The sequence below is a fragment of the Sciurus vulgaris genome (genome assembly GCF_902686455.1).
Source record: "Sciurus vulgaris genome assembly, chromosome: 19".
Lineage (NCBI taxonomy): Eukaryota > Metazoa > Chordata > Mammalia > Rodentia > Sciuridae > Sciurus > Sciurus vulgaris.
The window spans coordinates 5,776,059-5,800,167 of NC_136480.1; the positions used below are offsets into that span (position 1 = coordinate 5,776,059).

Below are 24,109 nucleotides of genomic sequence, written 5' to 3' on the forward strand. Positions count from 1 at the left end.
GGTGAAGGGCTCTTTGCAAATTGGCGGGTAGACTGGGTTCCCGTGGTTTGGGGATCCCTTTGGGGTTCCACTGAGGAAACTCTCCATGGTAATAAAGATAATTCTTTTTTTCTCTCTCTTTCCTTTTTATTCTGCTGCATTCTTTAGACTCACCCAAACCACCTCTTGCACCCAAGCCCAAGGCGACCAGCCCACGCACGCCCGGGACGGCCCCCACGTTCCCCGCCTCGCCCCGGCCGGACAGTCTGCACAGCCCAAACTCCACGCCCAGGGGTCCCAAGCCCCCCATCGCCCCCAAGCCCAGGCTGGCTGCCCCCAGCGAGTGCAGGGCCGGCGTGTGCGTGCGCAACAGCGCCAGCAAATGCCGCAACGGGCGGCTGCTCTGCGTGGACAGGGGCCTGGCGGATGTGCGCCCGTGCAGCGCTGAGTGCTCCGAGTCGGAGACGGACGAGGACTACATCGTGGGCCCCGGGAAGGGGGACTGTGCGGAGAACGAGGCTGCGCAGGAGCCGCCCGCCGCCCCCGGGGACGAGGAGGGAGGCCAAGGGCATGGTGGCCAGGAGACATGTGTTGGCGAGGACCCGGCTGAAGAGGTGCCCAGTGGAGAGGGTGAGGGGCACACAGGCCACACTCCCGAAAACGAGGGGGATGACTGTGGCGATGGCCCGGGGACCGAGGAGCAGGGCTCCACCAGCGAGGAGGAAGAGAAGCTGGTGAAGGCGCACAACGCCTACAACCTGGGGGCCCCGGGGCCCTGGGACGCGGGCGAGGTCTCAGAGGACGAGATCATTCTCACGCACGTGGACGCAGAGGCCCCCGCGGTCCCCTTGCAGGAGCCCGAGGCCCCCGAGGCCCCGGGGGAGGCGGAGGAAGACGGCGAGGAAGACCCCGCGGGCGCAGAACCCGGGGGGCTCCCCGAGGCCGCGGACTCGGACGGGGCTGCCCAGGACACCGGGCAGGATGCGGATGCCCGTGAGGAGCCCCTGGAGAATGAGGAGCCGGCCACCGACGTCCAGGGCCCGGAGACTCCTGGGGAGGAGGGTGAGGGCGACTCAGGAGGCGGGGACCCGGTGGGCCAGCAGGAATCACCCGACCAGGAAGAAAGGGCAGCCGCCGCCTTGGAGGCGGAGGAAGGCCCCTGGGCAGGAGGGGACCCTGCGCAGGACCAGCCGGCCGCTCAGGACGAGCCCGCCGAGGACAGCTGCCAGATCGTTCCTTTCGAAAGCGACAGCATGGACGACTTGGTGGCCTCGCTCACAGGAAGTCCCTACGCCTTCTTTCCCACCGAGAGCACCTCCTTTTGCAGCGGAAAGCTGATTCCCGTTTTGCCGGCTCGGCAGGAGGCCTGGACTCGGGGCAGGAACCCGCGCCCTGCGCCCACCCGGTCCCCGGGCCGCAGGGCTGAGGCTGCGGAGGGGCCCTCGGTCCCCCAACCTGGTGGTCGTGCCAGAGGACGAGGACGCCACCGACGACCTCGCTCAGCGGACCCCTACGTGATGGGGGTGGGCCTGCCCGAGCCCGGCCGACCCCGGAGAAGGAGGACAGCGGGGGGACACCGGCCGCGCCCGGGCGGCCACGGCCGCGCGGAGGACGCGAGCGCCGATGCGGAGGGCGGCCTGGCCCCCTCGGACAGGAAGAGCATGGCCACCAGGGCCCGGCCGCACTCGGGGAAGGTGGCCGGCTACGTCCCAGAAACTGTCCCTGAAGAAACGGGGCCCGAGGCTGGGTCATCGGCCGCGGCCTCGGAGGTGCCGCGGAAGAAGCCAGAAGGACCGCCCTGCCGTCGGAGGGGACGGGCCTGGAGGCCGGCAGGGCCTTGACCGCCAAGCCCAGGGCCTTCACGCTCTACCCGCCGCTCCTGCTCCGTGGAGGGCCGGTGAGTCCCCGCTGTGCGTGTGTACGGGAGCCCGACGGCGCCGCGCTGGACGACGCACAGGATCAGAAGGAAGGAGGACAACCTGTCCCTGCCCTGCGTGAATCGGCTCCTCGGGGAGCTTCTCGCAGCGGAACCACCTGCCGTCCAGCGGCACCTCGACGCCGTCCTCCGTGGTGACATCCCGCCCCCCTTCGACCTGGCCTGCATCCCCAAGAAGCCCATCACCAAGAGCTCCCCGTCCCTGATGATCGAGAGCGAGTCCCCCGACAAGGCCGCCAAGAAGAAGAAGTCGTCCTTCAAGCGTTTCCTGGCGCTGACCTTCAAAAAGAAGACGGAGGACTAAGGTGCACGTGGACGTCCACGTGTCCTCCTCCAGGTCCTCCTCCGAGTCCAGCTACCACGGGCCTTCCAGGCTGCTGGAGATGGACCGGAGAAGCTTCGGGAACTCGCCCGCAGCTGAAGTCCCGCACCGGGAAGCTGCGGGCCTCGGAGTCGCCGTCCTCCCTCATCTTCTACAGGGACGGCAAGAGGAAGGGCATCCCCCCTGAGCAGGACGGTGTCCAGGGTGGAGTCCTTCGAAGACCGCTCCCGGCCGCCCTTCCTGCCCCCCGCTGACCAAGCCGCGGTCCATTTCCTTCCCCAACGCCGACACCTCGGACTACGAGAACATTCCGGCCGTCAACTCCGACTACGAGAACATCCAGCTCCCGCCCCGCAGGCCCGCCCGCGCCGGCACCTTCACCAAGCTGTTCGAAGAGCAGGGCCGAGCGCTGTCCGCGGCCAACGAGAACGACGGCTACGTGGACATGAGCAGCTTCAACGCCTTCGAGAACAGGCCGCAGGGCGCCGAGCAGGAAGCAGAGAGGTAGGCAGAAGCCACTGCTTTTCTCGCTGGGGAAATGGGACTATCTGATGGCGACGTGGGCGCACAGGGGGCCAGAAGGGACTTGCCTTCTGGCCTCGGGTTCTCTTCCTTTCTAGCTGTGTGACTGGGGAAGAGTGTCTGTACCTCTCTGAGCCTCATCGGTTCCATCCCCTGTGAAATGGGACGCGTGCGGTATCACTTGGGAGCGTTTGAGAGGATGCGTGTGCATTTTCTAGGTCAGTTTTATACAAAAATGCCAAATTTGGTAAAGATGTGATTATGTGGGGGGAATGTTTCTCAAATCCTCTCTGGGAAAGTGACTTAAGAGAGAAGGTTTGGGACTCTTGCCAGGTCTCTTTCGCCATGGGGAAACTACCCTGCCTTGAGATTGATACCTTTTTATTGTGCAAATACACGCTGCCATTCACCAGGGAACCAGAAAGCTCGATTTGTTGTTCAAAGAGCTCCTGGTGCCCTGAGCTAGGTTTCTGAATGGAAGTCTTTAAGATGATTTCTTTCTGTTGTTTGGAGTGAGTCACTTTTGAGTGAAACACGGACAGTGGAACAGAGGGGATTTCCTGGCCCCCTCCCCTAGACTGACTGAATGCCTCCTCTTGATCATCCGGGGGTGATGGCCAGATCCGGCTGTTCTGGTGCACCTGAAGGCCAGCCCCGTTCACCCTCGACCACTTACACTCTCCGGGGGCGCCCGATCTGAATGAATGAAGAGCCCAACGGAGGCGATTAGAAAGGATTCCTCTGCTCCCTTCCCCCGGAGGGCAGGACCTGCCTTCTGTCCTGCCTGGTGGCTCTGCTGGGCACTCCTGGGGCACCAGAGATAAGGAATGGAGCAGGGTGACCTGGAATCAGCCATGGCTGTCGCTGGGGTGCAGAGGCTACGAAGCCTTTAGCCGTGTTATTCTTTCGAGTGTTTTACCTGCTTCCCCTGCTCTGGCTCCGTATTCTCCCTCCCCCAGGCCTAGTGAGCCTGTTGGTTGGTTCTTTCCCGGATGAGGGTTTGTTTGCCAGTGTTGGCGTTTAATCTGAGGAACGTGGACTTGGACATTCAGGGAGGGGAACCGGCATTAGTACCTACCCGCAGGAGAGCCAGGCCTAGCTGGGTGCTTCCTTGCCTGAAGGAAAACAGGGCCCAGTCTGGAGACAAGAAGATCTCCTGGGGAAGCACAGAACTTTCCAGATAAGGGAACTTTAGATATCATCCAGGCCTGCAGTGGAGGAGGAAACTGAGGCACAAGGGGCGGAAAAGGACTTACCTAAGGTCTCTCGGCAAGGTAGTGGAGAAATCAGTATTAGGACTCAGATTTTTTTTTTTTTTTTTTAAACTCCCAGTTCAGGAATTTGCAGTGAATTTGGGGAAGGGATGCCAGGTCGGGTTGTGCAGGCTGCCTACTGGACAACCCCAAGGGCAGCTTCTTCACCTTTGAGTCTACTGTAGGTTGCCCCTTGGGGTTGTTTGTCATATGCAAATGCCCTGTCACCTTGTCCTGCACTTTGTCCAAAACAAAGAAATTAAACAAGGTCCCTTCATAAGCAGGGAATAAAATACCCAAGAAAATGCCAAAGCCACCGCACCGTGACTGTCTGGTACCGTATTGGTTCACATTCGACACTGTAGCCTCGGGTCTTGGTGGAGTGTCCCGAACTGTCAGGCCCTGTATTTCAAAAGCACGGTTGCGCCACTCGGATGCTATTTCCCCCGAAGGCCCGAGTGACTGGGATAAATCTCCCGTGCAGGCGCCACATCCTCCTGGACATCAATCAGGAGCCTTCTTCCGCCTTCCTGCCTGAAACGGATGGAAAAGGAGGAGAAAAATCCCCACTCGGGGCCGAACAGGTCCGGGCAAGGGAGGTTTGAGGCACCCCAGGGCGAGAGGCGTGAGTGACGGGCGGGGGGCGGGGCCTGTCCCAGCGGAAGGGGCGCCTTGGGTGTGGTCAGGGGCTGGGGTGCAGCTGAGCAGCGCGGGGTCACGCCACGTGGGAGGGTGGGGGCAGGTCCTGGTCCTTGCGGTGCTTGTCCTGACACACACCTTGCTTCAGTGTGAGCGACGGAGGCCAAAACAAGTACCAGCTGCTTTGAAAGAGGGCGGGCAGTGCCTCGGGAGACCTGGGTTCAAAGCCGGGGGTCCCAGAACGTGGGACCTTGGAGAACACGGGCCGTGATTTCCTCTCCTGCAGAGAGTGAGGTTGGAGGGGTTCTGTTATTTCTAAATGATTCTGTTACGCCTCCTGGACGTGGTGCACTTGCTATTTTTCTTAAGTCAAGTTCATCTTTTTTTTTTTTTTTTTTTTTTTTTTGGTACTGGGGAGTAAATTCAGGGGTGCTCAACCCCTGGCCACATCCCCAGCCCTATTTTGCATTTTATTTAGAGACAGGGTCTCGCTGAGTTGCTTAGGGCCTTGCTAAGTGCTGAGGCCTGCTTTGAACTCTCAGTCCTCCTGCCTCAGCCTCCTAAGCTGCTGGGATTCACTTAAAAACATGCAAAGGAAACTTTGTATCACAGCCGGGAGTTAGAATAACAGTATCAGTTGCCATAAACACAAGGTACTTGTAAAAATAAGATGAAAGAAAAATAAGATAGCGTGGGTACCGCCTGGCCTGGGGGTTATTTCTTGCGGAGGCTTGGGCTGGAGGCCTTGTGCCTTTGTTGAGCTGGGAGAGGCCTTGAAGTCTTCCTGGCACCAACCAGCGACCTTCCTTGGCATCATCAGGAGGATTTGAAAGGATGGAGAAAGGAAACCCAAGTCCTTTTCCCACTCAAAGTATGTCCTTTCAAGAAACAGAGAGGAGCCCAGGTGCAATGGCCCATTTCTATAATCCAAGCAGCTTGGGAGGCTGAGGCAGGAGGATCATGTTTTGGAGGCCAGCCTCAGCAAATTTTCAAGGCTCTAAGCCACTCGGCGAGACCCTGTCTCTAAATAAAGTGCAAAATAGGGTTGGTGATGTGGCTCAGGGGTCGAGGGCCCCTGAGTTCAATCCCTTGTACCACCCCCCACTCCACTCCCCCCAAAAACAAAACACAATAGGATATCACAGAATTCAGAGATCTGCGAACTGAGTGAGCACAGGCCAAGGTCCCATCATGGATCAGAGTGTCTCTTCTCTACCGCTTCTTCCTTTCAGATCTGAACACACAGAGGTTGACACAATACAGCCTCACGTTTTGATATATGATCACACTCTCAACAGTCTTTTATGTTATAAAATAAAATTGCACAAATGGTTACCTACATGCATTTTTTCCACATGGTCTATGAGACCAGGTTTGGTCATCCTGTAGTTTAAAACATCTCCCCAGAATATATATATATATATATATATATATATATATAATGCAAAATAAACAAAAAAATGACTTTTAGCAGAGGTCTAGATCAACACCCTCACTTTCCAAATAGTATGTCCCCTGTCAGCACGCAGTCCTGGTTGGGGGGACCCAGTCTTGACATCTGAATATCCCACAGGACCCCGATGGCTGGTCCCACGCTAGAATTTGGTGACAGATATGGCGGCCTCTGCAGTTGTGGGGTTCGTGTGAACTGGGGTACTCCGCGCCTATTTGGGGCAGCAGAGCGCGCGGGGCTTTGCCTACAGTTACGAAGTGCCTGCTTTCTGCAGAACACCACGCAGACCAGCTTGTCCCCAGTGCCCGTGGAAATCCGTGTCACCGTTGTGTGGGCTCTTGCCTGACGCCGCATCTACTTGAACCATCCTGCTTTATACCTCGGCCCCGATCCGTGGGGCCACTTTGGCCCAGTGGCTCATTGCGAGAACGTTCAAACTTTCTGTAAAGTCACAAGTATGGTGGACAGCCGCCTGCCCCTGCCATCCCTGTGTGGCTTCTTCTCAGCCCTCTGTACCCACAAATGTCTATTGTCCTTTCCTTATTTTTTTTTTTTATTTTTTTTTAATTTATTTTTTTGCAGTGCTGCGGGTAGAACCGAGGGCCATGTGCATGCAAGGCGAGTTCTCCCTCGCTGAGCTACAGCCCCAGCCCAGCGTATGGTGCTCGATGCACTTAAACTGGCTTGTTGTGTTTGCACGTGTGTGTGTGTGTGTGTGTGTGTGGTGTGTGCATGCGCACGCAGGTTTTTGAGATGAGCTGTGTGGGTTACCACTGTGTGACCTGGGGCGAGTTACTGACCTCTCTGTGCCTTGGTGTCTTTTCTGGGAATGGTAATCACAACAGCCTCATGGCATTATTGAGTGGAAATGAGCCAATACCCTTGGCACTGGGTGAAGTCACCTGTAAGTGTTCTGAAGTGGCACGGTCCAGGTCACCTAGCAGTGGAGGTAGGATTCGGATTTGATTTGGAAGCATCTCCGAGGGAGGAGAGAGGCCTGGTCCCTTTTATCCTGGGAGCGACTGCCCAGCCGGCTCTCTCACACACACACACCCCGATCTGCACACGTTTGGTAGGAGTTGGGACAGCACATCACATCAGTGGAGCCTGGGTCATGGATTTGGGAGCATTAGCCACACACGGGTGGGGAGTGAGGTCTGTCCCCCTCTGATTCCCCCGTGACAGCAGCCCGAGCAATACTGACTTGGGGTGACCTCCTGCCTCTTGCACCAAGGACAGCGAGACTGCGCGCATGGGGGTGTCCTGACCTAGCTGGGCCAACGCCGTCTCCGTGGCCGTGGCCCTGCCTTGGCCGGGCTTTGCAGGACCCCCACCTTCCAGGCGGGAAAGCAGGCCTGGTGAGGTGCCGTGGACTCTCCTGTCACACGGATAGGACGTGGGTAAACCGGGATCGGAACCGAGACCGCCGGGCGTGGTGTCCACACGCGCAGCCTGTGTCCCGTGGTTGGAAACCCCACGTTCTCTGGTGTCCTTCATCCACTAGCTGTAGGGTGTCTCTCTGGCAGGTGGTGGGGGGCACAGCCACGCCCAAGACGGGGACATGGTCGCTGGCCCGGAGGGCTGAAGGAGAACGGGAAGGACACCTTCCCTCTGTCCCCATGGCTGGTGGCCTTGCAGCTCAGTCGGCGACCTGGCAATGAGGTCAGGCCCCCCGTGGGGACCGTCACCCTCCTGCCGGCAGGAGCTCCTGGGAGCGCGCCTGCCGATGGGGACGCGCTGCTCGGTAGGGGGCGCCACTGAGCAGCCCAGGAGCAGCGGGCGGGGCGCGGGGCCTTTGCGCAGCAGCTCCCGGGGAGGAGGGGGAATCCAGGACCCGGCAGGTTCTGGAAGCCGAGAACCAGCCACTCCTGGGCAGAGCCCAAGTGGGCTCGGTACCTCCGCGGGCCTGCGTGGGCCACCAAGAAGAGAGGTCTCTGGAGAGGGTTCCGAGGAGTCCCCGAAGAGGACGGGGGCTTGACTTGGGACCCGCGGGGTTCCCGACAGACAGAGGCGCAGGTAGGGAGAAGCCGGGAACTCAGGGAGACTGAGGGCCGTCCAGGAGAGGCGCCCTTGGGGACAGAGCCAGCAGTTCCCATTCAGGGAGAAAGTGGGCCCCTCGAGAGCGAGAGGCTCTTTGGGGGCTCCCGGCTCTTTCTTAAAGGAAACCCACTGCGGGCGGGAATGGAAAGGTAGGTAGGAGTGTCAGCCAGTGATCCCAGACGGTTTCTGGTGCTCTCGCCAGTGTCCGCGTCCTCGGGCTGACACATGGTCTTCCTTAGCTGACCGCTAGGTAGCGCCGGGATTTTGGGTTCCTCGATATATTGTATCTCTCTTTGCTGAATCTGATTATGGGGAGGGGTAATTAAGAGTACATAGGTAGATTTATAGGTTTCTCAGGAATTTGGGAGTAACAGATCTGGAAAAGAGGCTTAGAGGGCACCGGGCCTGGAAAAGTAGGCAGAACTTCTGAATTAAAATCCCGCTTTTACTGCTGGGTGCAGTGGTGCATGCCTGTCATCCCAGTGGCTCAGAAGGCTGAGGCAGGAGGATTGCAATTTGGAGGCTGGCCTCAGGAACTTAGCAAGACCCTGTCTCTAAATAAAATACAGAAAAGGGCTGGGGATGTGGCTCAGTGGTTAAGCACCCCTGGGTTCAATCCCTGGAGATATATAGCTCCTGTTTTTGCTGCTGGGTACAGTGGCACATGCCTGTAATCCTAGCGATTCTGGAGGCTGAGGCAGGAGGATCCCAAGTTGAAGGCCAGCCTCAGCAACTTAGTGAGACCCTGTCTGAAAAACGGAAAAAAAAAAAGAAAGAAAGAAAAGAAAAGAAAGAAAAAAGAAAAGAAAAGAAAAAAGACTGAGGATGTAGCTCAGTGGTAAAGTGCCCCTGGGTTTAATTCGCAGTACCCCCCCCCCCCAAAAAAAAATTTTTTTTCTACCTTTATGTCTCCTTCTCCCTATTCCGTATTCCTCCCATCCTGCCTTTAATGGACTTAGAACCTGGGAGAGGACTTCCACCCGGGTCATGAAATCCAATAGAAAATGCTCAGGACCCAAAGCGTGGGCATCCAGGGAAGGCGGGATGGTGGCACAGGCAACGGAGGAGGCCCTGACCTCCTCTCGTTCAGAAGGCACCTGGAGGCCGCCTCTGGAACCCAGTTCCCGCGCCTGCCGGCCGGAGTCAATACAGAGAGGAGCTGGAAGGGTCAGGCTGGCCTGGCGCAGAGGTTTCCTCATTTCCACCTGTTAGGGTGGAAGAGCTAATGGGCGCCCTCACTGACACCTGCACCCGTGGGCCTGCGCTGGGCCGTGGGGGTGCACGTCCTGTCTCCGGGGTCTTCGGTCTGACCGGGAGGTGAAGAGAGCCCAGTGGAACCGAGCAGAAAAGCCGGGTTGACCATCCCTGCAACCGTGCAAACGGCGACAGGGCGCCGCACGCGGGTGGGTCTAGGTGCAGCAGGAGCTCCTCCTGGTGGGGACGGGGATGGGAGGACACGTGGGGACAGGGGCCTGGAGGGCTCCACACGGAGCTCGGCGGGGAGGGCGCAGCCCGGTGATTTTGGACGCCGGGGGCTGGGTGTGATGGGGACCGTGCATGGGAACGCAGGGCGCATCCTGGGAGACCCCGAAAGATAGCCGGCCGGCCGGCAGGCAACAAAGACCAAGGTGGAAGAGCCGACCCGCAGCAGGGCCCTGCTGTCAATCAGCTGGAGGCCCGTGCATTTCTGTTCCGACCTCTGCTTCTCTTTGGAAGCCTTGTGTTGCAGGTGGAGACAGCACCTTTCGGTTACTGACTGATTTCTCTGTGGTGCGGAGGCTGGAACCCAGGGCCTCACGGGTGCTGGCGAGCCTCCACCCCTGAGCCCCACCCAGCGCCTCCTGTTCTCCCTGACGCCCCGTCTGGTGTCCCGTAAATAAGACAGGGGCGGCTGCCAATGAAAGAGTGGCCAGGAGTCCCAGGAAGTCCATCTTCCAAATCAGAGCTAAAGGAGAGGACCGAGTCGTAAACCTGGGCCTAGGGAGGGTGATCGGGCGTCCAGTGCGCACCAAGCACAGCAGGTGCAAGTGCCCTGTGGCACGCGGCTCGTAAGCCCCGCCACAGGCCCCTGCGCCCTCCGCCTCCCTGACGAGGCCGTAAATATAGGACTTTGCTGACGTGATTCCCTGGGAGAGCAAAGCCCAATTTTTATTTTTCACTGCTGCCCACACTGTGGTATAACAAAGGTGATTTACAGCCCGAGCATAAATTGCCAGCGAGTCTGGGGCACAGTCGTGACCGAACCTCCCGCCGACTCCTTCCATGGGTGCCGGGGAGCCACGCGGCTGGGTTTTTGGCACATCCTGGCCGCTGCGGTCCGGGGTATCTTTCCATCTGTCCGCTCGCAGGGCGCCTTCGCATTATTATTATGTTCTTGACAAATGAACTCCTGCCGAGCTTTCATTAAGTTCCATGGAAGGGACCTGGAACCGCCGTAAAAATTATTATAATCTCAAGACCCCGCATCCTGATGCGCGCCTCTCCTTGAAATTGACGGATGAGAATATCCACTTTTTAATTTTCTGACTTAAAATAGGACCAGCCGCAGCTGTTTCTCTTAGCAATAATTTTTAATTAAATGCAATAAAATTTACAGGGAGGACCCTCATAAGATAACGGCGTCGGGAAGGCGCGGAGGCAACATGACTAGCGTGACATCAAGACACCCACCCACCCCCAACTGTGGTTTGTTTTTAAACTTGGCAGAGCCGCTGAAATCCCGATCGAGCGATAATCACAATGTGGTTCTACCTGCATCAAAGCAGGGAGCTTGGAAATAATTCCTGCTAATAGGAGCTGTCGGAGGCGGAGATCTTGGGGAGAGGATCAGCGGCAGGTCTCTTGGCCAGCTGAGCCCCGGGAGGAGAGAGAGGCCTTTGTTCCAGCCCCAGCCCCAGTGGTTCCCTGACGCCACCGTGCCTCATTCCCCGCCCGTCAGGTGGGGCCGGGCATGTCACACACAGGATGCCATCCCTGTCTCTCACGCATGCTGTCAGTACCTGGGTACTGGGGGCTACAGCCTGCTCCACGCCAGGCTTGGCCAAGTGCCGTTCCCCGCTGGGGGACGCAGACAAGACACAGATTAAGAAAGGAGCGAGTCACCAAGACCACTGCAGATGGCGAGAGAGGAAAGAGCAATACGGTGGACGGCGTGTGCTGGACCGGACAGTTGAGATGGAGTGTAGAGGAGGAGACTATCAGGGGAGACCCGAGTGATGGTCAGATGTCCTCAGGGGAAAGAGCGGAGGCAGCAGCGGGGACGAGGCCCTTTGTCCCCAGCCTGGAGATCCTTTGGGGGTTCTTGGAGAGGCAGAGAGGCCAGTGTGGACAGAGAGTGGAAAGTAACAGGGGGTCTCGGGACGGGCAGGGACCTTTGTAAAAGATTTGGATCTTCACCGGGCTTGGTAGTGCACACCTGGAATCCCAGCGGCTCAGGAGGCTGAGGCAGGAGGATCGCAAGTTGGAGGCCAGCCTCAGCCACTTGGCAAGGCCCTAAGCAACTCAGCGAGACCCTGTCTCTAAAGAAAACATAAAAAAGGTTGGGGATGTGGCTCAGTGATTAATATCCCTGGTTCATTCCCCAGTAACCCCTACCAAAAAAAAAAACCCAGATCTTGACTGAGTAAGGTGCGCCGGAGGGAGTGCCCACGTCTACACTAGCTGGGATCTGGAGCGTCCCCGGAGGCCGTGTGTTAAAGCCGAGCCCCAGCTTGGTGCCATTGGCAGGAGGTGAACCTAAGAGCTGGCACCTGGAGGGACATCTGGCTCTCGGGACGTGCCCTTGAAGGAGGTAACGGGACCCCAGTCCCTCAGCCTTCTTTCTGCCTCGTGGCCTTGAGTGACAGCTTGGCTCTGCCCTGATATGCTGCCTCGGGCCGGTAGCACAGGGACTGGCCGGCCATGGACGGAAGATCCGATTCTGTTCTCCAAATGCCTCAGGCTGTCACAGCGGGCCCTGTCTGCCCGCATCAGCAAATTACCCAAAACCACAGCAGAGAACTTGCTACTGGGAGGCATCCCCGGGTGCAAAGAGGTTTGGGCTCAGGGCCCGGGTCTGCCTTGGGCTACGTGATTGTGAGCACGCAGGTCACGGGTCTCGCCTCTGACAGCTCCGAAATGGTTTGGAACCCCTGAGTCCCCCTGAGTGTTCTCTACCGAGAAAAAGCTAAAGAAGCCGTAGTTCAGGGAACACAGAGAGGAGTCTGGCCCCACCACGCCAAAGGGAGGGAAGCAGGTGATCAACCTGGGAAGATGCTTCCAAAGAATTGTGCTGAATTTGGACTCGTACTTCCTGTGTGCATTGACTTGATCTGTCAGCAAGTAGGAAGTTCCTGGAAGTTTAGAGCAAGGAGCGCCAAGATCAGCGGGTACGGTTATCAGCCACATGGGATAGAAGGGAGGAAAGGAAGTCACCACACCAGGCGCAGTGGCGCATGATTGTAATCGCACCGGTTCAGGAGGCTGAAGCAGGAGGATCGCAAGGTGGAGGCCAGCCTCAGCAACTTAGTGAGGCCCTAAACAACTCAGCAAGACCCTGTCTCTAAATAAAAAATAAAAAGGGATGAGGATGTGGCTCAGAGGTTAAGCACCCCTGGGTTCAATCCCCCTCCCTAAACAAACATAAGGAGACTAAGGCACCTAGAGGTTAAGGGTTAACTAAAAAAAGGATCCAAGGTCACAGAGCTGACCAGCAGCAAAGCCGGGATTTTAAAACCTAGTCAGTTTCCAGTACGCACACTCTCAATCACGCTGAGAGGTTCTTTCTCCCTTTATGAACATCATTTCATTTAATTGGCTAAAGGTCCCTTCGGGGGTAGTTATCCAGTTTTATTTTTTTAGCAGAAGAGGAAACTGAAGTTCAGAGTGGTGACATGATTTGTAATCCAGTAAGCGTTGGAGTGAGGATGAGAAGAGAGACCATCTGTCGGCGTGGTTCTGCCCTCTTTCCGGCTCACCCGCTAGCTCGGGGAGCTGGCTCACTTGATTCCCCCCGCCCCAGGGGTCCAAAGCAGGGACACACGGAATGCATCTTCAGAAGGCGAGTGCCCCAACTCACTCAGTGTGGGGCACCTGGTACTAAGGGTTCACTCCCCGAGATCCCCACGGCCAGGGAAAGCCGTGTAGAGGGCGGACAGAGGCCGGGGCAGAAACAAAGGGACGATATTATGCAGAAGGTCAAGACTCTGCTCAGGAAGGGCCTGCGGGGACTCTCTCTGTGCGCACAGCACGCCAGGTCAACAGGACAAGAAGCGCATCACCATTTCTGAGTGACAAACTAACGCGTTTCATCCATCGGGTCCGGAGAACCCCCCTAGGGGGATGCCTGGGCGCTGGGAGCTTGCAGCAGGCCTGGCCTGGCCGGGCCTCCCCGCTGCAGAGGCCGCCCTGGCTCTGCTCCGCCGGTGGGGGTGAGTGTCTGGGCTGGTCGCTGTGTAAACAGACCCATTCTCTCTGCATGGCGTGGGGCTGGTCCAGCCCTGGACGGGACCCAGCGGAAGCGTCTCCAGGTCAAGGCATGACCCAAGAACGCCACGCTTCAGTCTGGCTTGCGTGATTTTAATTGAGAAGAAGAAAAATAAACACATTTAAAAGTCTTGCTCGCAGCACCTGCTCAGGGACCTGCTGTCCTGTGAGGCGGGAGGGCTCTTTACCCAGTGGATGCGAAGGTGGGGCTGTTTGGGGGCAGGGGGCTCCCCATCACGGTCAGTAATGAAGCCCAAGGGGACAGACCCGGGAATCTGTCAGGACTCGAGCAGCCCAGGGGGTCTGAGCTTCCGGGGTCGCTTTCAGCTGGACGGAGGGCGTCCTCTGTCCTGGGGCAGCTCCAGGAGGGACCTCTGGGAACAGCGGCGGGGCTTCCTCATGGCCCAGCCCCCTCGGCCTGCAGACCTTCCGTGGCACAGGATCGTTTTCCACATGAAACCGTACTTGGAAAATCTCCCCGACCCAGAAGCTTGGGGTTGGGGATTACAGTCAACTCCCCAAGTCCAGTGTTGAAACACATTGAGGGAAGCCAGTTACCGGGATTGCGTGACCAGCGGAAACCTGGCAAACCGGGAACTCTGGATCGCAGGGCTGCGGCCGTAGCCTCCGGTGTCTGAAGTGGGTCCTGGTCGAGGTTGAGCATGTCCTCCAGGGTCAGAAGGCTGAGTTCGAACCCCAGCTCTGTTACTGATGAGCTGTGTGTCCTTGGGCAAATTACTTAACCTCTCTGTGCCTCGACCTCTTCCGCTGTGAAAAACAAGGCTACCTAGGAGGGTCCCAGTGAGGCTGGAATCGGTTGAGGCTTGCTTGCCCAGAGCCTGGTGCCATGGAAGTGCTCGATACACGGTTACCGCTATGATTGACACCGTGGCAGAGCGCGTGTCCCTGACATTCAGAGCAGGCTCCTGCCGGAGCCGGGATCCCCACCCCGTCTAGTGCGATCCCGAGGTCCTCGTCCTCTAAGGAGACCTGCCTGTCGGGCATACATATTTATAAGTCTTTGCTCACGGATAATTTAATCAGCGGTTTACAGAACCCTGTGCCAGACGCAGGGGGAGGGGAGAAGACGGCCCGCCCGGCACTGAAGCGGGTCTTTTGTTCCACTGAGGGAACGAGGCGGCCACGCAGGTGGACCGACCGTGAAGAAGGAGGTGTTCGAGGGGCACATCCCGCCGGAGCCTAAATTCCCGGATCACGTCGCTCGCCTCGTTATCTGTCCCCCGCCCAGTGTCTGTCTTATAGAAGGAAATGAATCTGACCGTGTGCACGGCAGGGAGGACACGGCCAGCCTCCACTGCCTACACCCAGCTCAGCACCGACCCATTTTACAGGCGAGGCCGGCGAGGCCGGCGAGGCACCAGCATATCCTGTGGCCGAGAACCCAGAGCACGGAGCCAGCAGCCGCAGGTTACACCCTGGGCTCCAGCCGTCCTTTCTCCTGGCCATAGGCCAGTGGGTTTGTGCAGAGGGACTGGTGGCCCTTGGGCAGAGAGGCTGAGCCGGAGGAACTTTTCAAAGATCTGAAAGCTGGATTAAAAAAAAAAAAAAACAGAAAGTAGCTGGGCATGGTGGTGGCGAGCGGCTGTAATGCCCAGCAGTAGGGAGGCCGAGGCAGGAGGCTCACAAGTGGGAGGCCAGCCTCTGCAATTAAGTAAGGTCCTTGGCAACTTTGGGGAACCATGACTCAAATAAATAGGGCTGGGACTGTGGCTCAGTGGTTAAGCACCCCTGGGTTCAGTCCCTGGTACCAAAAAATTTAATTAAAAAAAAAAAAAAGAATTAAAGAGAAAACCCAGGATGTTTTTAGTGGCCACTACGGCGCTGTGCGCTGCCTTTGGGGGCTGACAGGCTCCTCCATGCTTGTGCGCTCCACCCATTCTCCCTGCGTCCGCTTTGTGGAGCAGGCAAGACACTGGTTAAAAACCATGTAAGCAAAGACCTGAAGAGGAACGGGCAGCTGGGACGTTATTTCCTGCTGGGGGCGGTAGGTGAGCCATTTTCCCGGAACGCCTCTTGGCTTCCTCCACCACACACCTGGGATGACAGACGGGGACAGGTCTCAGCCAGACGGCGAAGGGCAGCCCAGGCCAGGTGCTTGGGGCAGAGCCTAAGATGCAAGCTGGAACCTGAGGAGGAGCCCGGAGCACTGGGCAGAAGCCGAGGCAGGGGCAGGCGACGAAGAGCAGAGGGCAGAGACAGCAAGCGCATGGTCCAGGTTCACACAGCGGCAGGCGGCAGAGTCAGACCCAGAACTCAGGCGTCTGCTGGGGAAGCCACGATCCCGGGTGCTGACCTGGGGTGGGCTGCGTTGGGTCACAGGCCACATCTGGGGAGCAGCAGCCCCGGGCGATCACAGAAGAAAGGGGGTGACGTCACGCTGCGGGGGATTGTTCTGGGCTGCGCTCCCCCTGGGAGGCTGCTGGGGATGCTGCAGCTGGTTTCCAGGGAGGTCCCTGGTCCAAGCCCAAGTTTCCCTGCTGGCCCGAGGCCAGGGGTCAAGGCTGGGTTCCGAGCTGCAGAGTGAGTCAGTGGTTTCCCGGGATCAAGAGTCGAGGCAGCTGCTCAGCCACCGGGTGGAGGTGCCTCGCCGGCCTCCGTCTCCAGCAACCCGAAGGGTCTCCACCGCGGGGGGTCCCGAGCCACCCCAGCCCACCTCACCCGCCAAGAGCCCTGGGTCTCTGTCCCACTTCTCTGTCCTCCCTTATGCACAATAAGGGACTTGGGGGGGGGAGATGGGGAGGACGAGGGAGGAGGACTGGCCGCCCTGATGGGGTGCGGACCCAGCTCTTCCACTCCCACCCGGCGGTCCCTCGCAGCACCTGCCCCCCTGGGCTGCGACGTCATCGCCCACGCCTGGTCCCCACCGCGGACGCTCGCCTGAGTGCCCAGCTCTTTGCAGAGGGTCCCCGGGCCCCCGCTGGTGCTCAGTGAGAGTGCATCGGGTGAGCAGAAGTCTTGGAGGCCGGAGGGGCCCCCGGGTGGCTCAGGGCCCACCCTGGCCCCGGGGAGCATCTCGGTTTGGGTTCCGGGGCGTTGAACCTGGGGCGCTAACCACTGAACCACCTCCCCGGCCCGTTTTAATATTTTATTTTGAGACAGGGTCTCTCTGGGTGGCTCAGGGCCTCCCCCGGTGGCTGAGGCTGGAGTTTTCAACTCAGGTCCTCCTACTTCAGCCTCCCGAGTCTCTGGGATGACCGGCATGCGCCACCGCGCCAGGCCCAGCGAGCTGTGATGGGCAGATCCCTGGCAGGGTCCGTGGTGGCCTGGCGGAGCCCTCAGGCTGCCTGGGGGACAGACACGCAGTGGCCGCTGCAGAGCCACTCATTTTGAAGTCGGCTCATGGGTGCCGGGGAGGGCCTCAGCCGGGCTCTGCCTGGGCCCCACCAGCGTCCAGGGGAGCGACTGGGAATCGCAGGCAGAGCTTTCTGGCTCCGGAGCCTGGTGCTCTTTTTCCTCCAGGCTGTGTCTAAGACGGGCAGGAAGCCCAAGCTGGCCCTGGTGACCTCACGGCGGGCTGGCCCAGACCCCAGCTTCCTGCCGGGGCCGGCAGACCCCACCCCTCCCCCACCCCGGTCCTTCCTCTGCTCCTTCGAGTGCATCCCACCTGTCTGGGTGCCATTGCCTGTGGGGTCTGAGCCTCTGTTTTCTCAGCTGCAACGAAGGATTTCAAAGTTCCTGAGCATCTGTGATTTTTTTTTTTTGGTACCAGGGATTGAACCCAGGGGCACTTAACCACTGAGCCACACCCTCAGCCCTTTTTATTTTGTATTTTGAGACAGGGTTTCACTAAGTTGCTGAGGCTGGCCTCCAACTTGGGATACCTCCTGCCTCAGCCTCCCACGCCACTGGGATTCTAGGCATGCCCCACCGTGCCCGGCTCCATCTGTGATTTTGTCACGTGTGAGATAGACCCTGGGAAACATTTACGAGCCTTGTATTTAGAAAGATATTCAAATCAGCCAGACATGGTGGCCTATGCCTGGAATCCCAGGGATCCGGGAGGCCCAGGCAGGAGGATCGGAAATTTGAGGCCGGGCAACTTAGTGAGACCTTGTCTCAAAATAAGAATGAAAATGTAGCTCGGTGGTCAGTCGCCCAGTCCCTAGGGGAGCTGGGGAGGGAAGAGAGATATACTCACAGCAACTTCAAGAGTGTTTACGGGGCGTGTACTGCGGGCACGCTCCTGCAGGATGGGCAGCTGGGGGTCACGGGGGCTCACATGTGGAGTCTCAGGGGGAGGCAGATAGGGTCTGGTGGCACTGGAGCAGGTGAAGAACGCCTTCCCTGAGCCACCCACAGGGTTAAGGCGGATGTCTGGGTTGTTGCCACCCAAAGGGGCAGCCTGCCCGATGGCACCCGGTCCTAGAGGGCCTCCGTGGGGGAGCAGGGTGCCCTCCAGGCAGATGGCGCATAGCCCAAGCCCCGGCCTGCAGCCACCGAGAGCGCTGGTCAGCATGCAGACTTGCTGCCTTTGTCCGACTGTCCCCTGTCCTTTTCAGCCTTCCATCAAGAACCGCATGTGGCTGGTTAGGAGACTCCCATCCCGTGGGGTTGGAGAGGGGAAGGGAGAGTGCGGGGTCCTCTGAAGCTGGAGGCCCGCCTGCCTGTCCGTCACCCTGGGAGGGTGTCCTCCTCAGCTGAGGCTGCGCTGGGCCCTGGGACAGGCACAGCAGCTTCCTCTGAACGGGCCAGTTAGCGCCACTAGCTGCGGGGGAGCGCTTCCTGTTCAAGTGGCCCTGGCCCCGGACCAGCCTCCCCGAGGTTCTGTGGCCTTCTGGAATGCCCGTCACCGTCTGTCCTGCCCCATCGCCCTCTCTCAGGCTGGCTCGGGTCTCAGGTCCGTCCTCGCACAGAGATGGACATGGGCTGGGAGATCCGTGCTGGTTCCCTGGGAGCCACCCCATCTGAGCCACGGATTACGACCCCACACAAAGGTGTTCACTGTGCCCCCCAGCTTGGCTTCGGGAGCCCCATGGCTCCCTCTGAGGGCAGGAGGGGCTGGAGAAGGTCCCTGTCTGACACCCAGCTCCCTTGATTCTCTGCTGCTTACTGTGGGGAAAAAAAATATTATTATTATTATTATTATTATTATGATGATGATGATGATGATGATGCCAGGGATGCTTAACCCCTGAGCCACATCCCCAGCCCTTTTTATTTTTTTATTGAGAGACAGAGTCTCACTGAGTTGCTTAAGGCCTCACTGTTGCTGAGGCTGGCCTTGAACTTGCGATCCTCCTGCCTCAGCCTCCCGAGCGCTGGGATTGACAGATGTGTGCCACTGTGCCCGGCGAATGGATTTTTTTTATGGTGTTCATTCTTTTTATTTATTTGTTTATTTTTGGTACTGGGAATTTTAACCCAGGGGCCTTTACCACTGAGCCACATCATCCCCAGCCTGTTTTATATTTTATTTAGGGTCTTGCTGAGTTGCTTAGGGCCTCGCTAAGTTGCCGAGGCTAGCCTTGGACTCGCGATCCTCCTGCCTCAGCCTCCTGAGCCGCTGGGCTGACAGGTGTGCACTGATGGTACTCGTTCTGCTTCCTGCAGTCCACCCTCTGATTCCCCAAAGAGTCACATCCGGTTCTGAGTGCAGAAGGCTTTTTTCCCATTCCGAGGCACCCCGAGGTCTTACCCTGTGGACCTTATCTGCTCCTCACATCTCAGAAATCCTAACTCCCATTATCTGGATGATTGAAATCAGGGTGAGGCTCTGGGTATGATCCATGCTGGGGCAGGCGGGATTCCTGTCCATCGGAAATGAAAGAGACAAGTTTGTGCTTCCCAAAATATAGGGAGGAGGCCGGTTATAGACCCTTCAGCTGAAGCAGAAATCAGAAGGTCTGATGGACTGAGATGACTTTCAGGGGCCGCATATTCCTCTCCCAGAGTGTGGAGAGAGCACGGGGAACCAGCAGCCCCCACCCCTCTTTAGCTCTGTGCCTGTCTTGGGGTCTTGGGAGACAGTTGTGCTGCCTTCTGTCAGTCGGTTGTAAATAATAGGAAATTTGGGGGGGAGGGGTACCAGGGATTGAACTCAGGGGCACTGAACCACCGAGCCACATCCCCAGCCCTTTTTTTATGTTTTATTTAGACACAGGGTCTTGCTGAGTAGCTTAGGACCTTGCTGAGTTGCTGAGGCTGGCCTCACTAAATTGCGATCCTCCTGCCTCAGCCTCCCAAGCCGCTGGGATGACAGGCGTGTGCCAGCGTGCCTGGCCAACCACAGGAAATTTCATTGATGTGTAGCAGAAAGGATTTAAGTGAGACTTGAGGGTAGTGTTTGGTTCGAAAAGGGTTAGTCAGCACCCAGAGAGGAAAAACCCAGGCTTCCAGCTCTTTCCTCAACCTCAGGAAGTGGGAAGCACAGAGACTTCACCCCCCAACACCCGGCCCCGGGGTCTGCCTCCTCACTGGGAGGAAGCTGGTGGAAGTCACCTCACTTCTCTGAGTCCCAGGGCACGTGGCTGCAGACCTCACAGAGCCGGGAAGATCCAATGGGGCTGGTAGGCTCAGTCCGCAAGTAGTAGCTAGGTTTGCCATCTGGGACTCGCCGGCCGTCTGGTGGTCCCAGGAGGGTTGGCTGCCTCCTCGGGAATATGCCCGACCCCTCATGACCATCCGGCTGACTGGCCAGTGTCTAGAGGCCACCCAGGGCAGGGGCCACGGAGGAGGAACCTGAGACAGAACAGTCCAGCCAGTCCACTTTCGTTCCGAACTCATTTTGTGTTTTGTGAAGGGTCACGTGCCCTCCAGAAATCGAGATCTGCAGGGGAGGATTAAGTCTCAGCCACCGACCTCCTGAGCTTCAGCCTCTGCACACGCACGCGCACCATGCACGCGCACGCAATCACGGGCACATGCAGTGCATGCATGTGCACACGCGTATACCTCCCTCTCCCCACCCTGGACTTTTTTCCCAACATAAGTGGAAGCACGCTGAGCAACCCGTCCGGACTTCGCTCATGTCCCTGCAGAGACTCTCCCCAGCGGGTCTGCCTCTGTGCTCTCTAAACGACCTGGAGGAATCCGGCCGGCCGGCCCCTGCCGTTGGCCCTGCTGTTGGCCCTGCTGTTGGTGTCTCGGCCTTCCTGGTCCCGGCTGTTCTAGGAATGCTGGGGCTCGTGGCTTCACACTCACACATCGAGAGCACACTTGGAGGTGAAGCCACAAAAATAACCCGTCCCACCGCACTGGCCCGGTCCCTTTTACCCTGGGTCAGCTTGTGTCCCTGTTGTGGGAACGCGTACACGCAGGGTCTTTGATGTGCATGTGATGGTGGCGGGCAGAAAATCTCTCTCCCTTTTTTTTTGGTACTGGGGACTGAACCCAGGGGCACTCGACCCTGAGCCACATCCCCAGCCCTACTTTTTATATTTCACTTAGAGACAGGGTCTCACTGAGTTGCTTAGAGCCTCTCTAAGTTGCTGAGGCTGGCCTCCAACTTGTGATCCTCCCGCCTCAGCCTCCCGAGCTGCTGGAGTGACAGGCGTGCCCCACTCCGCCCAGCAGAAAATCTCTTATCTTGGCTGGGGATGTGGCTCAGTGGGGAAGCCCTTGCCCAGCAGGCCCCGGGTTGCATCTCCAGCACTGGAAAAAACAACAACAACAGTGTATATATTGTTGTTTTGTACATATAGACACATACATGGACGTGTGTGTATAAACTTTTCCCCAATAAAATCCCATTTCTTTCTTTCTTTACTTAAAAAAATTTAAGATCTCTTATCTTGCTTATGCTACTTGAGTTTCCATTGCATTTGCCTATATAATTAAATAACAATACACTTACTGAGTTAATCACATCATATGATTTATTTCCACTGGATTTATTTCTCGGGGAGAGACGGGTGCTTCACGTCACCAGCGTGCCTTTCTCAGGAAGGCCAGCTCCATTGAGGAGCCACCTACTCTGGGAACTGCATTGCACACTAAGGGGCCGTCAAAGAGAGCATTAATAAAGTGAAGCCAGCACGGTGACACACACCTGTAAGATTTGGGAGGCTCAGGCAGGAGGACTGCACGTTAGAGGCCGGCCTCGGCACGTTAGAAAGGCTCTGTCTCCAAATAAAAAGGGCCGGGGATGTGGCTCTGTGGCAGAGCATCCCTGGGTTCAATCCCTGGTGCCAAAAAAAAAAAAAATAAGAAGTAGAATAACATGGGAGACCGTGCGAGTTACCATCCTAAGGTGCTGTCCTACGCGGAGGGACTGGTGACCATTTCCAAGCCACCATTGTTCCCACAGGTTTGGTCTGTGCTTAGGGAAGGCTGGGGGCAGCCTGGAGCCCCCCACCCCACCCAGCCCCGCACACACAGCTCCACCTTGGCTTGTGTCAAATTAGGAGAAAGATGCAGGGACGGGGAGACGGGGACGGGGACGGGGACGGGGACAGGACGGGTGTGAATGATTCAAGATCCTGAGACCAGGGGGTCCTGCAGGGAGGGAGCAGATAACAGGCTGAGCCGAGCACCAGGCTGGGCCGGCTTTTTTCCCCTTTAGGATAAGATCTCAGAAAAGATAACAGGAAGCGCCACACAGCAGAGGGCAGGGCGGCCGACGGTTGTCCTTTCTCAGAAAGGACACAGAGGGGGAGCCGTTCTGAGTGACAGGGATGTGACAGCAGGAGGCAGCTCTGCAGGGACTCAGGGGACAGAGAGCTTGCTCCTGGGGACCTGGAAGCCCCTCGCGATGTGCAGGGGTTCCAGACCACGGCTTTCCAAAGTCCTCTCTCCCCAGAGGGGACTGGGCAGCTGCGGGGGGTCCAGATGTCACGCCTCTGCTCTGGGCCGGGCTGCTTTCGCCCTGGAAGAGCATCCCGCCGGCGGCTCTCAGGAACCCGGCGTAACTGCATGCCGAGTCCAAATGCCAAGTTGTCCTCACACCAACCCCTGGCGCTCCTGCCAGGCCCTTCCACCAGCTCCCTCCGAGGAGCCCTAGGGGAGCGTCTCCTCAGACCTCAGACCGCAGGACCACATCCTTGTCCCTTGCCAGCTGGGCCCACGGCCAGCTGCCTGTGGGTGGAAAGACTTCCCCAGGGTCCACAGGCTTCCAAGCCCGGCCTCCGCCCCAATCGGCAGAGCAGGTCACAGAGATCAGCCTGATATAGGGTCTGACCTCTGACCTGAGCCCCACCCTGCCTTGTGAGGGCACGGGACCCTCTTTCCTCAACCCAGCTCTTCCCTGGGGTCTCCAGAGCCCACCACAAAGCCTCTCACGCCCACCAGGACCCATTCCTCCTGCCAGCCGCAGCGACCCTCAAAATCGGCCTCCTCCCCACCAGCATGCAGACCTCAGGGCCTTTGCGTGTGCTGCGCTTCATACCCAGAGGCCCCTCTACTCCTTCCTGTCCAGATCCTTCTGGGGGACTCTGAGCTCATCCGAATCACCACCTTCTCCCTGAAGCCTTTGTCTGATTTTTTTTCCAGAATTTTCCTGTTCTGCAGTTTCTCTGCCTCTCTGTTCTGTGACTCTGACTATGTTCTCATGTCAGTTTCCCCGTTAGACCATGAGCCCCCAGGAGGCCAGGACTTATGTCCCCCTCCTGTGGACGCTAGCTAGCCCGGCAGAGCTGGCAGGCTGGCAAGAGCCTGGTGTCCCGCCCCGGTCCCTCCGTGCCCGGTGTCCCCCTCTGAGACGGACGGCTGCAGCGAGCTGCCCTGGAAATGGGCAGCAGGAGCGCCGTGTATTTTGAAGCTGTTATATTTGTCCAGTGGAGCCTCGTGTTTCTCGTTCAGAGTCTAAAAATCCCGAACGCTTGGTCTTTCTTCAAGGAAAGGAGAATCCACACGCGGTCGCACTCAGCTTGATTGATTTCATTTTCCTTTTTAGACCCTGGCTGCAGATGAAAGGCAGGGTCCCCGTCCCCAGCTTGGCGCAGGGCTGGGCGCTCCACAAATAGCGAGCTCAGCGTGCGGAGAGGGGAGGCGCGGGGCGGGCCTTCAAATCTGGGGCCGTCCAGCTGCGTCCCTGGCTGGATGCTGTTGGGGTCAGATTGACTCAGGCCCCGCCACAGACAGCCCTTCTCCCAGGGAGGCCATCCAGCCATGCATGGGCACCTGCCCCACTGTTAGGAAGCTCCCCGTGCGAGTCCCCTGCACAAAGCACCAGTTCAGTGGCCAGAAGGAAGGCAGGGCGCTTGGGGTTGCCACCTGAGCCTGTCCAGGGGACTCCCCCAACTCCCTTTTATCCTCACGGCATCCCTGGGGGTCAGAGGGAAAGAATCCCTGGCCCCACCAGATAGGCAAAGAAACCGAGGCCCAGAAAAGAGAGACTGCTGGCCCAGGATTGCAAGACGGGGGAGCTGGGATTTGAACCTGGGTCTCCCTACTCATTTTGCTGCGGCATTCCTCAAATCTTAATAGGCCTTTAAAAAGAAAAAGCAGAAATCGTCTTTTTAAAAGGCAGGCTGCCAGCTGGGCAAGGCAGCTCAAGCCTGTCACCCCTGCGGCTCTGGAGGCTGGGCAGGAGGATTGCAAGTTGG

At 58.1% G+C, this 24,109-nt stretch overlaps 1 protein-coding gene across 1 annotated transcript in view; it reads left to right on the forward strand.

The window, feature by feature from the left end:
• Positions 1-24,109, forward strand: part of FGD5 (FYVE, RhoGEF and PH domain containing 5) — a gene marked incomplete at its 5' end in the record, with an annotated part of 149,024 nt that overhangs the window by 13,478 nt on the left and 111,437 nt on the right. Inside the window, 11 exon segments of the mRNA XM_079122498.1 lie at positions 148-1,427; positions 1,429-1,479; positions 1,482-1,734; positions 1,737-1,930; positions 1,932-1,976; positions 1,978-2,047; positions 2,050-2,213; positions 2,215-2,325; positions 2,327-2,416; positions 2,418-2,482; positions 2,484-2,741. Of these exon segments, the coding sequence (XP_078978624.1) occupies positions 148-1,427; positions 1,429-1,479; positions 1,482-1,734; positions 1,737-1,930; positions 1,932-1,976; positions 1,978-2,047; positions 2,050-2,213; positions 2,215-2,325; positions 2,327-2,416; positions 2,418-2,482; positions 2,484-2,741 (2,581 nt within the window).